We start from the raw sequence: 15214 nt of genomic DNA, 5'->3' as shown, positions 1-15214 counted from the left end.
TGTCTGGGACCTGTGGGAGAGCTTGTTCTTCCACTAACCCCCACACTGCTGATCTCTCTCCTCCAGGAGATGAAGTTGGCACCATCTCAGGTTGTCAGGCCCTTTGTTCTTCCAGAAGTCTCTTGAATTGGACTGGAGAGGGATGGTGTTGACTGGTTTTATTCCTGTGTGTGTTTAAATGGCTTTAGGATCCCCCCCTCCAAATTGTTTTATCTGATTGTAATTTATATGCTGCCTTGGGCCTCTTTGGATGTAGCAGCGGTTGTTACATAGGAATGAAATAAATACATCTGCAGCCTAGTATAAAACAAGTTGAGCGTGTAAATTTTCCAACAGCACTTCAACACATGTTAGGACACACTTCTAAAGAAACAGCTCATCTAATTCTTCATGGTCCAAGCAGTGATTTGTAAATACAGCAGCCGCAGCAACCAAACAAAATCCTTTCCTTCCAGTAAACAAACTGACAAACACAGAGCCTAGCTGTAGAAAGCTATTCTCGCAGGTCCAGTCTGGCCAGCAAAATATAATGCTGTGGGACTTGCAAATACCTCTGTACTTAATAATTTGTGTTTAAGAGGTGTTTGGAAGATGCAATACAAACCTTATGCCTGCTTGTCTTTGGGCCATACTCCTCCTGTGTTGTTTAGGTGGAAAGCAGCCACTGGCTTCCTTTTGGGACTTCATGTACCCCCCCCCCATTCATTTTCATATGCCCAAAACATATATTTACTGTTTACTGATATGATGCTTGCTATACACCTCTGTGCACATCCTGGCCACAGGAAGCAAAGATGAATAGTAAATTGGCCCATGCTGCAAAACTAAATTAACTGTATACAATTCAAATTCACCAATTAGTAATAAGTGGAAGATGAGTTTGAAAAAGAAAAGTCCAGGAGGCAATTCTCACTAAGCATCAAATTCTAATCCACAAGTGGTTTCTCTAACAATGTGTGTGTGTGTGTGTAAAGTGCCGTCAAGTCGCAGCCGACTTATGGCAACCCAGTAGGGTTGTCAAGGCAAGACACTAACAGAGGTGGTTTGCCATTGCCTTCCTCTGCATAGCGACCCTGGTATTCCTTGGTGGTCTCTCATCCAAGTACTAGCCAGGGCCGACCCTGCTTAGCTTCTGAGATCTGACGAGATCAGACTAGCCTGGGCCATCCAGGTCAGGGTCCTCTAACAATACAGCCCGCCAATGAACAGGCTGTAATTTGTATAATCTCTAGTCAGTTCCCCAGTCCAGAGATGTAGAATGCCTGAGCACCATCACAGACTGGGCAGAGCATCTATTTCTAGCCACACAGCAGCACAGAAGGGGCCAGACAGCTCTGGTTTCACCCATTTACCTTTCAGGACGTTAAGGATGAAGAAGAGAATGGGCCCCGCTGCTGGTGAGGGGGCAGAATACACAGTGTATTCACCCAGTGAAATATTCAAGGGTTTCACAATTTCCGCCTGATAACTCCTGAGGTCATCCAATGTCAAAGTGCCACCTGAAAGATGAGATGAGAGAACAAAGTTGTGAAAATCTTACAGCAAGCATGTTAACTTTGGAACCCTTGTCCCTACTACTATCTCAGTCACACACCTCTGGCTATTTACCCTATGGAGGCAAGGGTTAAACATCCCCCTAAATTGCAGCCTCTATCTGAATAGCACCCTCTTCCCCACTGTTATTTTAATGTTTTAAAAGATGGAGAGGTCTGTCCCCCGATCTCATCTCCCTGCTGTGTGGAGTTTGGCTCTCATACAAATTTATTTTCGATCAAAAGCATTTACTACAGATTAACAGCACAATCCTAAGGAAAGTTAGTTCAGTCTAATCCCATTCTTTTTAATGGATTCAGACTGGAATAACTCTGCATAGGATTGCGCTGTAACGCTCCATCAGCTCTGGAGGTTAAAGAGAACTCTCTCACTCATGGATGGACTGTCCCTTTAACTTACTAATAAAGTTCCCAATGGGCCACTGCCCCAGAGGGCCATTGATGGTCAGCAGCTAGAGGGCTACTGTGCTGCTGGCAGTGCCATCGTGGCCACGTGGCTTGGATCTGGACCACAGCAATGACAACAATGGGAGAGCCTACACTCATTCTCATTGTTGCCATGTTCTCCGGTCGTTCTAGGGCTACTGTATATCCTGACTTGCCTCTGCTTTCACTATATTCTTCTGAATAGTAGGATTCTAAACAAGTCGGGGAGGGGGCTTCAATAATTCAGAATAAACATGTACCCTTTGATCAGTGTTAAAAATGAAAGCTGAAAAAATGAACATACTGAAATATCCACATCAAAAAGTTCACTTAAGGCCACAAAAAGATATTACCTTCCTGTGTAAAGAGGCTAAACAAAAGACTTTTAAGTGCGGTTGCGGTGTTTGGAACACCTAGGACATCTATCACTTTTTCAAACAAGAAAGCCCTATTGTGAGGGTTCCCAACCTCCCTGTGCAAACTCCATAAAATCACTTGCTCAGACGGTCATGCAGAAACAAGGAACTTTATTGGAAACTTCAGGTAGTACAGGCCTTACACTGGTAAAGTTGCAAGTGCTCACGGTTTCACAAAGACAGAATTATAACCCCTACAGGGAAGCAGATGTCAAACGTATGTTATGGGAATCTACGAGATAATTGTGCATGGTACAAGAACATCAAAGACCTCAGGGAGCTCGTTATTGCTATCTACCCACCAAGGCCACAGCTGGCGGGAAGGAGTCAGAGAGAGCAAGGGAGGTGGACGTGGGAAGAGACATTCCAACCTGGGGCCTGTCAGACTCAGCGCCTGAACCAAGGAAAGGCAAAAGGCCTGGACTGCTTTTACGAGTCCAGGGGGGGGGGAACACACCAGGCAAAAGCATACAGACCCTCACACCTATGCCCCTGTCCCCCAAGACTCCTGCTGGATCCTGGCCATGAGCTGGCAACCCTAGTGAGAACCTGATTTTCCATGTTGATGTCCTTTCTCCAAGTTTGGAGAGATCCTTTTACAGCTCATCCCGAAGAAATGGGTGCCATCCATGAACATGGCTTCTTCATTGCTCATATCTAGATAATGTATAAATAGCACAAATTCTGCAGGATCCCACTGCTTATGTCCCTTTATTGTAAACATTTCCCATTTAATCTTATCCTTTACTCCCTATTGTTTACCCAGTTACACAACTCATTCTCTTATCCCTTGACTTCTAAGTTTGCTCAGGCAGCTCTGGTGGGCAACTCTGACAAAACTTTATATATAACTTATTTATATTTATATAATGTCTGCTGGTTTGCCCCACCTATATATTTAGAGAGAATTTTGAAGAAGCCATGCTGATTCTTCTTCAGCAAGGCTTTTTTTTCTATGGGTTTCATAATTCTATGTTTAATAATGCTCTCTGCCAATTAGAATACAAGTTAGTGTAATTTCTGGGCTTCCCTTTTTTTAAAAAAAGAGGAGCAGATTTCCATTTTCTCTGGAAGTTGTTCCAGACTGCTGGGACCTCTACTGGAAAGGCCTTGCTCTTCCCACCTACTAAATTAAGACAGTATAGCTTTAACATCAGTTGGCATTAATTCATAACTTAATTAGCTTCGTCAAGAAGCCTTTCTCTTGAAGACTCTAGGGAGACATGACTCAGTTATTCCTGTGTGCCAAATAGCAATGAGGTGGAGGAATGTGCATTCCCACACTCATTGTGGAAAACTCCACTGATTTGAACCTTAGGGTGAGGAGCTAGACACTGATACAAAGAGGAAGGAAGAGCTGGGAGCAGAATCTTAAGAAGAGCAACACGGCTTGTTAGGAGACATCTCGGTTGCCTACCTTCCTTTCTCACGTCCTCCACCAACAGCTCTGCTGTCTTCCCTGTGTAAAATTCGCCGGCTCCATTTTCTGCCACTGCCTTCAGGGTTTCTAATAGGGCTGGCCAATGAAGGATCTGTCCTTCTTGCAGGATATTACCTTCATTAAAAAACAGCTTGCTGAAAGAGAGAGGATGCTCATTGCTCATCAGCTTCCCATTCCGGATCCTAAGAGCAGCAGAACCTGCAACAAGGATGGTTCAGCAGACTTGCATATTTGCAGCTGTACATGGGCAGAGAAAATGGGGTCCTCCCAAAGCCTGAATCCAGAGAAAAATTACCACTTCTGCTCTGATGTGACAATCTGCATGCCTCCCCTTCAAGTTTCACATCTCTCTGGTGTGGGGGAAATGCAGTGTAATGTAATTGCAGCTAAAAGCCCCTTCAAAGCCAACAGCTTACAGTTTGGTTCAGTGGCACCAGGAGTGATCAACTTTCACTGAATTGTGTACATATAAAAATGCCTTATGCCAAATCAAAGCACCGGCCCATATTCAGTGGTGTTTCAGGCACAAAAGGGTCCTTTTCCAATACTCGAAGCCCTCTTTAAGAGAGAGGTAGGGAGTGAACATGGGACCTTTTGCATGCAAAACAGGAGTCTACCAGTGAGTCACTGCACTACCCCAATTGTGCCCGGCAGGCATTTGTGTTCTCTCTTCAGATGGGCAAATGTGTCCATGGCACTAGGTTCTTGGCCACAGCTAATTTTTTAACAGGGTTCATATCTTGGATTGAATGAGGACTGGGACCAAGCATCAGTATGATAAGAGCCGTATGCTCTGAAGACACAAGCAAAGACTTTTAAGGCCAAAAAACATGCAGAGCTGGGTATCCACGAACCTATCCACAGATCTGGAAGGAGGCAATATAGATTGGGGCTGTGCTGCAGGGAGAAGAAAGTTTTGATCCAATTTTCACCTTCCGTGTACTATTACCCTCATCATCTCTTGGCTGCTTTTAAGTCACAAAAGGGAAAAGAAATCTGCACTCTGCGTTCTTTTTTTCTGTTACTGTCTTTTTTTCCTTCCTGGGCTTAAAGCAGTCTAGGGAGGAACATTTCCAACTGGGGAAAAGCAACAAAGGATTATGCCCCCACAATCTTTCCTAGTGTTGCAGTGTCAGTCTAGATTTCTCACTCCCATGACTGCTTTTTTGCAGTTAAAATGCACAGCTGGGATGTGATCATGGATCTCCAGCATCACACGTGTGTATCAAGGGACTGTGAACTGGGTTCAAGAGCCATGCTACAGGCCATGTTGAATCCCTGGACTGACAATGGCTTATTATAAGAAATCTCCTTGTTGATGGACATCAAGCACAGGCAGTTGCCATAAAGGAATAAGATGTCTGAATTCTTGCCATCCCCAAGGCTCTGGTAATGAAAGATCCAAATGGGACATTTCTATCCTGTGGGCACCATCTGTGTTGATATTTTTAATGGGATTCTCTTACCCTAAAGAAGAGCTTTTCAAAGGTCTCAGTAACATCGGCTCGTTGAGAAATAAGCTCAAAATCCTTGGTATCTTGATTCCGGACTCAAGGAGCTTGATAGTGGGTTTAAACAGTGTCTTCCACGGCAATTTGCCATAGCGCTTGTGGGCTTCTTCATACCCACGAAGTTCCCCGGGAACTGCAATCCATTGTGCTCCTACCACATGCATGTTTAATATTATATCATCACCCACATTGCAGTAGCTTCCCACAGACTAAACTTAGAGATAACATGCCCATATAATGTTCAATACATTCAGACAATTCTCTGGTTCTTACAGATGATCCCCTAACTCTATGCCAGCATTTAAAGAAATCTGATAATCCTAGTTGTCATTCAAAAGTAGTGACGATCTAGACCTAATCTTTGTGACTGGAAGTTTAGGACCAGATCTTGTAGTCGCCGTCAAGACATTTCTGGTTGTGCCTCTTTCAGTTAAAAAAAAGGGGGGAGCATTGCTCTGTGGCTGAACGTCTACCAATATATGGAAAATTATAGCCTGTTTGGGGCATGTAATATGTGGCACAAAGAACATTCCTATCTGAGCACATTAACCTGTACAGTATAATGTCTTAATTCCATTGGAATTAACTTGTGTTAATGTAATATGTGGCACAAAGAACATTCCTATCTGAGCACATTAACCTGTACAGTATAATGTCTTAATTCCATTGGAATTAACTTGTGTTAATGTAATATGTGGCACAAAGAACATTCCTATCTGAGCACATTAACCTGTACAGTATAATGTCTTAATTCCATTGGAATTAACTTGTGTTCTCCCATTGTAGCAAAACAAAATGGAAGTCCAGTGGTACCTTAAAGATTAACAACATTTAAGACCAATTAAGGAGGATGCAGTTTGAAGCATGAGAGAATTCAGCAACATCCGTAAAGGGTTATGGTACGATACCACGTATTAAAAACAGGACCTCTTTTTAGAAACTTTAATAGATGGTTCTTAACATGTGGCCCTGATTGTGCTGGAAGGTGGGATATAAATCTTCTAAATCAATACATAAAATAAATGTTGTATCATACCATAACCCTTTACTGCTTCTTGCTTCAAACTGCCTCTTCCTCAATTCGTTTATTTAGTCCACTCGACTATACACTTTTGGTTCACCAATATGTGAGAGAGGCTAGAACCTCTAACCTCTCTCATCATCCCTACCCAAGAGGTTCAGGTCCCCAAAACAGAGATGCACACCCGATTAATGACACCAGGCCTCTCTTTACTCATCTCCTCCCTCTTTCCCTTCTCCTTCTGTAATCTACTATGTAACAATGAGGAAACGTATTCTTTTTCTTTCCACTGTGAGGAAGTAAGCTCTGACTCACAAAAGTTCACACTTTTTGAATAAATCTTGTTAGGCTTTAAGGTGTTGATGGACTTCTGCTCAGTTTACTGTCTGCCAGTAATTAGTTTTCAGAGAGACAGCAGAATCTTGCCTAGTGAGCAGTGAGGCCTCCTACTCCCCCCTGTTTATATAAAGGATTGTGCCCTAGACCCCATTGTTACCTGGGAGGAAAGTGGGTTGACATTGATCCAGCAAGCCTGTAGATATTGCTTGTGGGGCTTTCTCACGAGCATTAATCACCTCAACCTTTCCTGGAAATAAAAAAGGGGGCAATGTCAGGAAGACTCAGCCCAGACTCTCGTCTTTTACTCAATATGGCATGATCTTGTCCCCCACTTCAAGCAGCTCCAGGGGTGGCGGTAGTGACTTCTGTAATGTAGCATGGGCGATACACAAGGCAGGAGGCAGAGATAATACAACATTGCTTTATTGTGATTACAGCTAGCCAACTCAGTGCGCATCGGGCTTATATGCTCACTCATCCCCACAGGCCACACACCCCCAGTACTCTATTGGGAGGCCCTCGAGTCTGTGATTGGACATTTACAGTCTTACAGCCAATACGAACACGCAGCTCAGGAGCCTGGAGAAACTCCAAGCTCAGTATAGATGCTGCTTTCCGCTGCATACATAACCATTTCCATTAGGGAAATTGTGCTGGGGGGGATTGACACCCCCCCTCCCTGTAGCACAGTGGCTTCAATCCACATTGCTACTTCTTTAATCTTAAAGAAAACATCTGATCTGATTACAGATTCCTACACAATGGGCAATTTGACTCTCAGAGCAGGTTTGCTCAGAGATCTTTGGAAACTGCATGCAATGCCCCTGCAGAAGGAGGAGACAGACAGTGTTGGTGGCCAGACAGATTTCCCTGAGTTTTAGCTAGACATGCTACAGTTTACCTTTCTCCTCATGCGTTGCATTTGTATAGACTACAGATATCAGAATTACAAATATCACATTGATTTACTGTGGGAAGCAACAATTATGCAATACCTTTTAATACCTTTTAATTAGGACCAGCTCAAAACTGCAGAACTGCAAAAGCAAGTTTTCAAGCTCCCCTGGTTGTACAAAAGTACAAAAAGGTACACACAGAGAGAGAAAATGGGGAGACAGATAGAAATCAAGTTTCTGGGCTTGCTGGCAGAGTCTGCAGTGTATAGCTTTCTTGAAACAGATGCAAGAGGTGCTACAGATAGCGACACAAACAACACAAACTAAAAATATCTTGGTTTCCCAACAGCACCCTTTACCATTAGGGTTGCCAGGTCCCTCTTTGCAACTAGTGGGAGATTTTGGGGGTGGAGCCTGAAGAGGGCGGGGTTTGGGGAGGGGAGGGACTTCAATGCCATAGAGTCCAATTGCCAAAGCGGCCATTTTCTCCAGGTGAACTGATCTCTATCGGCTGGAGATCAGTTGAGAAGAGACTGGACTGACCTTACCTGTGGATGCATTATAGATGGTAAAGATGACACCTCCCCCTAAGCCCATGCTCTGGGGGTTCAGGACAGAGGTGCAGATCAAGGCAGCAATGGCGGCATCTACAGCTGAGCCTCCGCGTTGCAAGAGATCCCTGTCGGACACAAAGAGGAGAATTTAAAAGGCAACATGCCGAAGAATAGGAAGCGGACATGTTTTCATTCAAATGAAAACCATTGAGTAGGCCAGGGGTGAGGAACTTTTTTCCCTCTAGGGGCCATTTGGATATTTATAACATCATTCGCGGGCCGTACAAAATTACCAACTTATAAATTAGCCAACCAAGCCTCAAGCAGGCAGCTGCCCCAGATGATCCCCCTCCTGGTGTGGGCAAGCAGGCAGGCATCCAACCGGGAATACGTTTCTTCATGGCCTGGGTGGGAAAGGGTTAACACAGTTTCTTGGGCGGTCCTAGCAGCTCCATAGCTAACAACTCTTCTGCAAGGGGGGGGGAAAGGTTCCTTTTCTCAGCAAAACAAACTCACATCTGTCTTGAGTAGAGGCTATTTCTGTCTGCGGGAGGGGGTGGATCACCAGTCTTAGATCCTTCTGAGCTAGAGATCTGCCAGGACCCACGAAGGGCCAGACCAAATGATTTCGCGGGCCTTAAACGGTCTCGGGGCCTGACGTTCTCCACCCCTGGAGTAGGCCATTGATGGGGAGGCTGTTTCCACAGATTCAAAGTGGAAATAAATCTGGATCTTTCTCATCAGTGGCCATGTTCCCACCTTGAGCCACCAGATGTAGTCTTGGACCCACCCAAGGGAACAGCATCTTTGGCATCAGCCACCAGAAAATTTCCAGCAGCACAAAGAGCTATTCTGAGAATTTGGTGTGCAGCAGTGATTTTTAAAAGGGCAAATCCTGTACTAGGGAGCATAAGGAAAGAGACTAAAACATAAAAGCAGCCGATGCTGTTAATACTCTTGCATACATCTATAGTTTGGCCACACACGGCATATTGGTTCTAGCTGCTGCATCTCAAAAAGGATAATGTAGCACTGGAAGAGGTGCAGAAAGGTGAAACGAGATCAAGGGAACTAACCCAATTCATAGGGAATATCATTAGTTTAGAGGTAACAACAGGGGAGAGCTATCGCCTTCTTGCGCTGCTTGCATGGTTCCTGAAGCACCTGGCCAGCCACTGTGGCAAACAGGATGCTGGCCTAGACAGACCTTTCATCTCATCCAGCAGGGCTCTTCTGATGTTCTTATAAAATGACATACAATGGAGTCACCTGATACGCAAGGCATTTTCTCGGAGGCAGCTCCTTGGTGGAAACAGCAGGAGAACAATTGGAGGAAATGAGAAATGGCCCAAAAGGACAAAATGTTTTAAAACAGAGAATTTATTTACTAATGCTCTCCAAGTGTTACAATTGCTGCCAGCATAAGTATTTCGTATAGACTCGTGCCGACTCATTGGACCGTGTGTTCGGTTTCCTTTTAGAAAAACCCATCTGATAGATCCTATCTAACTAACCTATCAGAACTGTAATGAGCCTGGCATGGGCAAGTGGGTCTGCCCCATATGCTTGGCCTCTGATCACTGTGGCACAGTCCACTTGACATGACAAAAAGGATGGTAATATTTTTCTGGAAACAACAACAGAGTCTGGGGGACTTTCCTTTGTTAGCAAGAGCTTCTCACACAAATATCCCAGGAGGGCTAAGGCACAAAGTTCAGCCAACTTGAATACAGCAGTGGTGTGATTTTGTAGGTTGTTTTGCTGTGAGGAAAGGTTTGGATCTAAGTTGGGGGATACACAGCCTGCCGTGTTAATCAGCTTCTGGTGAGAGGATTCTCATCTACTTTCAGAAGAGGAGGAGAAGAGGAAGAGGAGGAGCTGGTTTTTATATGCCAACTTTCTCTACCACTTAAGGCAGAATCAAACTGGCTTACACTCAGCTTCCCTTCCCCTCCCCACAACAGACACCCTGTGAGGTAGGTGGGGCTGAGAGAGCTCTAAGAGAGCTGTGACTAGCCCAAGGTCACCCAGCTGGCCTTATGTGTAGGAGTGGGGAAACCAACCCAGTTCACCAGATTAGAGTCCGCCGCTCATGTGGAGGAGTGGGGGATCAAATCTGGTTTCACAGATTAGAGTCCACCACTCCAAACTACTGCTCTTAACTAGCTCTCACATTCAAAAGGAGAGGCAGTTTCAGATGTCACCACACCTAGAGGTCAACAGCTGGCACCTTATGCCAGGTTTGGGCAAAAAAATCATGCTATAGCTTTCTGCCACCACTCATCCAACAATGGGGAAGGCCTCCAAAAGGGTTCGGAACTGCCACTACTGAGAGGAAGGAGTCAGGCAGCAATAGTTGCTTTTTGCTGCCCACAGGATCATCCCCTCTGCTCTTGCCCTGCCAATGCCATGCTATCCCACCTCCTTTAGCAGCAGTAATCCTTCCTTCTCATCAAGGAGGCAAAGGGCAAGGAAGCCTTTGTCAAGGCTGAAAAGGCACTGCTGGTTATATGAAGAGTTTAACTGCTCCCATCTGGAAAAGGCAGTGCATGTCTTGAAGAACTGACAGATCGTCATAATGTGGATCATAAGCAAGCAGCTCTGTCATTTTCAAGAGATTGTCTTCTCTTGCTATATCACAGTGGCCAAACTGGTCCTGCAGGGCACATGGCCACCCCAGATTAAGAACAGCTGTTTTGATTTCTCCGGCTTAACCGTGGAATCCTGTCTCATTTTTGCAAACCAGCTCCTGGAGCTGTCATTTCTTTGCCTGGTGTTTACAGACTTTTAACCAGTATGATGATGTCACTTTATTTAAACAGCCTGGAGAATCATAGAATCATAGAGTTGGAAGGGACCACCAGGGCCATCTAGTTCAAATAATGCAGGAAATTCACAACTGCCACCCCTCACCAACAGTGGCCCCCTACTCCATGCCCAGAAGATGGCCAAAAAAAGCCAAAACATTGAAAACATCCTGACAACCTGACAATTAGATGAGGAAATAACATTTCCTTTGAGTTTACCCCTGAGTAGGAGAAGCATAGAATGAAATCAACCAATGACGCTGAGAAGGACAAAAATATTACTGCTCCTCTGCAGTCTACTAACATTTTGTAAAGGAAAATGATTAAGTGTCAACCTTCCATACATAACAAGCATTATCATTGTAGTGGGGGAAGGGTTGTGCCTGTACAACATCTGGAGTCTCTGGCTGCTTGGTACAAAAAACTGGACTGGTACATTTCTAACTACCAAATTTGCCTCCTGGCACTGTTAATCATTGACAAGATTAGACAAGATGCCACCTTGGGGTTGGTCAAGAGTGGTACTCAGGACCTAGTCTGAGAAATGTAAGCATCCTTGAACTTGTACGGAACAGTGACTACAGAGTTATTAAATTTACTTACTATGTAAATGGACAGTTACACAGAAGTCCTATGCAGTAGAAAAGAGCAAGAGTCTAGTAGCACCTTAAAGACTAACAACAATTCTGGAAGGGTATGAGCTTTCGTGAGGCACAGCTCACTTCTTCAGATACAGCTAGAATATGAGTCCATCTATCCTTAAGTAGAGAAGAGTGAATTAGACACCCAATGGCAATAGCAAAGGGATTTCAAAGGGAGATTAGAAAGAGAGACTGCTGAATTATAACTAGTAAGGAAGCTCAAGACGATGCATTCTCCTGGATTGAATAGAAATCTGGGATTCCTGTCTCATTACCGATGCTGATTTCTCCATGCCTACTATCCCCCTGCGTATCACACCTAATCCAATCATGCCTGCTAATGTCATTTACTTGCTTTTGACATGTACATGCTATTGTCATTTACTTGCTTTTGACATGTACATGCTGTTGTCCAATTCACTCTTCTCTACTTAAGGATAGATGGACTCGCATTCTAGTAAATGTTAGTAAAGATACAACCAAATCTATGAAGATGCCAAAATGGTTAACAAGCACAGTCAAGAAAACCATAAAAAGTAAGAATTCTTCATTTCAAAAGCAAAAGTCCTGCACAAATGAAGATAACAACAAAAAACACAGGCTCTGCCAGACAAGTGGCGGAAATGGTTGTTAAAACAGGCTTATTTATTAAATAGGGGAAGACATCATATACTTGGAATTTCAAAAAGCTTTTGTTAAAGCCTTTCATTAAAAACTTCTGTGTAAATTTAGCAACCATGGGATAAGAAGATGAACACTGTCGTAGATTAGTAACTGGTTAAACAACAGGAAGAAGGTAGAATAAAAATTATAGTTCTCACAATTGAAGGAAATAAGCAATGCAGTCTCTCAGGGATCTGTTTTAGCTCTGTAAGTACACAGTTGTTCATCTGGAATCAGAAATGAGTCGTGAAGCAGTCAAGTTTGCAGATGATACCTAATTATTCAGGATTATGAAAATCGGAGAGGATTGTGAAAGTTCCAGTAAATGCTCTCCAAACTGCTGAGTAGGTAACTACATGGAAAATGAGGTTTAATGTGAGTGAAAAGTGATGCACAATGGGGCAAAATCCTAAATTCACTTGTACGGTTATTTACATGGCAGGGTCTGAACTGCTGCTGACCAACCAGAAAGAAGAAGTAGAAGAGTTGGTTTTTATATGCCGACTTTCTCTCCCACTTAAGAATCAAACAGCTTACAATCACCTTCCCCTCCCCTCCCCACAACAGACACTCTGTGAGGTAGGTGGGGCTGAGAGAGCTCTAAGAAAGCTGTGACTAGCCCAGGGTTATCCTGCTGGCTTCATGTGTGGGAGTGGGGAAACCAACCCGGTTCACCAGATTAGAGTCCGCCGCTCATGTGTAGGAGTAGGGAATCAAACCCGGCTCTCCAGATTAAAGACCACTGCTCCTAACCACCGCTCCTAACCACTACACCACGCTGGCTCTCAAAGAAAAAGAGATCTTGAGGTCACAATAATCTGTGATGCAGAAGCATGTGGAACTCACTGCGACAGGATGTAGTGATGGCCATGAGTGTACACTGTTTCTTAAAAGGAACTGGGTAAATTAACTGATGATACATTCATCCATGGCTACTAGCCATGATGGCTAAATGAGAGGTCGCATACTTCTGATCACCACTTGCGGAGGGAGGGCAGTAACAGGAGGTGGCTTTGGCCTCTGCCTTTCAGGGAATCTAGATGACCACTGTAAGAAGCCAGGTTCTGGACTTTATGGGCCACTGGTCTGATCCAGCAGGACATTCTTACGTTCTTAAATCCTGCTGTTGGCTCTGACTTCATGGAAAATAGAATGTGTAAGTCAAGTATGGTCCCAGATTTGCTGTTTTTGCAGTTTCACTGAGGAGAGGAAAATCTATAAAACCATTTACTCACAGAGAGGAGATTTTTAAAGAACAGAATAAATATTTTTAACAATTGCTGGCTACTGTGACGCCTATCTTGTACTTCAAACTCAGAGCACCAGCAAAAAGTACCAATTAAGCATATGCTTACGTACTTGGAGATGAACAATACGTACATAAGGAAACAGTTCTTTGGAAAAGCGTTTTTAATGTGATAGCAACTTCTGAAGAATCGGAGGCCCTGCATGCTCCAAAAATGCTTGCTTTCCCATCATGTGCCAGATCTAGAAAATGAAGTGCTCTGAAATTGCAACATCATTTAGAGGAACTCATCGGTCCTCATTTTTTCCTCACCATCCGTTGAGAACTGTGTTACTGTATGCATCCAGTGCACATCTACAAAAAAGACTTAGGGCATTTGGTCAGCAAGAATGTCTGGAAGTAAATGATAATAAAAATCAAAGTTATGTTATTGTGCAAGCTATTCTGAATAAAAGTTTGTGGAATTGGGAAGGGAAGGCTGCATTTGAAGTTCGTTTAAGGTGTAAAGGACAGACTGGAGAAATGTATCAAATGCTGGTCAGTTTCAAGACTAAGGAAGAAGTGTGTAAGTGTAAATAGGAAAGGATATTGGAGGTTCAATTTTACAGCAAGAATGGGAGTAGATTTGGGGTAATAGCTCAGGACATGTAATAAAAGTGCCTATGAAGGTTTTTTTTCATACACTTCAGTGGAGATAGTACTTAATGCCTTCAACGTACTTGCAATTTGGGCAATGCAGATCATTGGTACTGGCAGACTCCAAATGCAAGTATAATATATATGTTCTGGAGTTGCCCAACAATTATACCTTTTGGAAACAGGCACTGATTACTGGTTATGAACTATTATGGGACCCTAAAATGTTCTTGCTAGAATTTTTATAACATAGTGGGTTGAATCATACCAGCCTTTCCTCTGCCTACTTCAATCCCATTGTCTACTTTCAACCTACCAGCTTTTCCACTGATAGAAGAGCAAGGAGGGGATCCCTTATAACCACCAAAAAGGCTATGTCAGGGATTGTGGGATTTGTACATGGAAAACAAAGCCAAATGGGAAGAATGCTACAGCAAAAAGGGGAATTGGGAAAAACGGAGCAGAAAAAGCTAGAGGGATCCAGCCCCAGATTCTGCTCTGCTTTGATGGTACAGAACTGATGACAGCTTTGACAAGAATGTGCAGAAGAACAAAGAAGCATAAATGAGCCATGGACAGTTTTTGAAAAAGAGTTCCATGTCATCAGATAGATTCATTTACGTGAACATCAGAGCTGGAAGGACATTAGTGAACAATGAAATTTGTTACCTCCCCATCAGTGCAGGCTGTTCTGAACTTTTCTGGGGGGTAGCAGAAAGAAACTTATGGGTTTCCACAATTCAGATCTATATTGGCAAGATTACCACACCTTGGACTTAGTATCCACTGAGTCTTTGAGGAAAGGTCTCATTTCAGGGTTGGAGATTCAATCTTAACCAGTCTGACTACTATCTACAAGGCAAAGGTGAATGTGCCCCAACACTCTACAAGAAAGGGCCCTCGGTTAAAATGGTCCGTCCACAGAGACTCATAGAGCCCACTGGATTCCAGAATGCTCTGGGGGATTTTAGGATTCCAAACATGTGCTCTGCTAAGGCTGTGGTGGGAGCATGGAATGTAGATCTCCTTGACATTGTCGACACCTTGTTAACCTCTCCTGCCCT

The 15214-nt window shown here is 43.8% G+C and overlaps 1 protein-coding gene across 1 annotated transcript in view; it reads right to left on the bottom strand.

The window, feature by feature from the left end:
- GGT5 (gamma-glutamyltransferase 5) overlaps window positions 1-15214 on the bottom strand; it is a 36022-nt gene that overhangs the window by 7331 nt on the left and 13477 nt on the right. The window contains exons 2-6 of the mRNA XM_056859528.1: window positions 8152-8282; window positions 6865-6954; window positions 5303-5498; window positions 3813-3970; window positions 1353-1499 (exon numbers count right to left, since the gene is read on the bottom strand). Of these exons, the coding sequence (XP_056715506.1) occupies window positions 1353-1499; window positions 3813-3970; window positions 5303-5498; window positions 6865-6954; window positions 8152-8282 (722 nt within the window). The remainder of the gene's footprint in view (window positions 1-1352; window positions 1500-3812; window positions 3971-5302; window positions 5499-6864; window positions 6955-8151; window positions 8283-15214) is intronic.

The sequence above is a fragment of the Euleptes europaea genome, chromosome 13 (genome assembly GCF_029931775.1).
Source record: "Euleptes europaea isolate rEulEur1 chromosome 13, rEulEur1.hap1, whole genome shotgun sequence".
NCBI lineage: Eukaryota > Metazoa > Chordata > Lepidosauria > Squamata > Sphaerodactylidae > Euleptes > Euleptes europaea.
The sequence above is the reverse complement of the archived record's forward strand: the minus strand, read 5'-3'. Positions and strand labels throughout refer to the sequence as shown.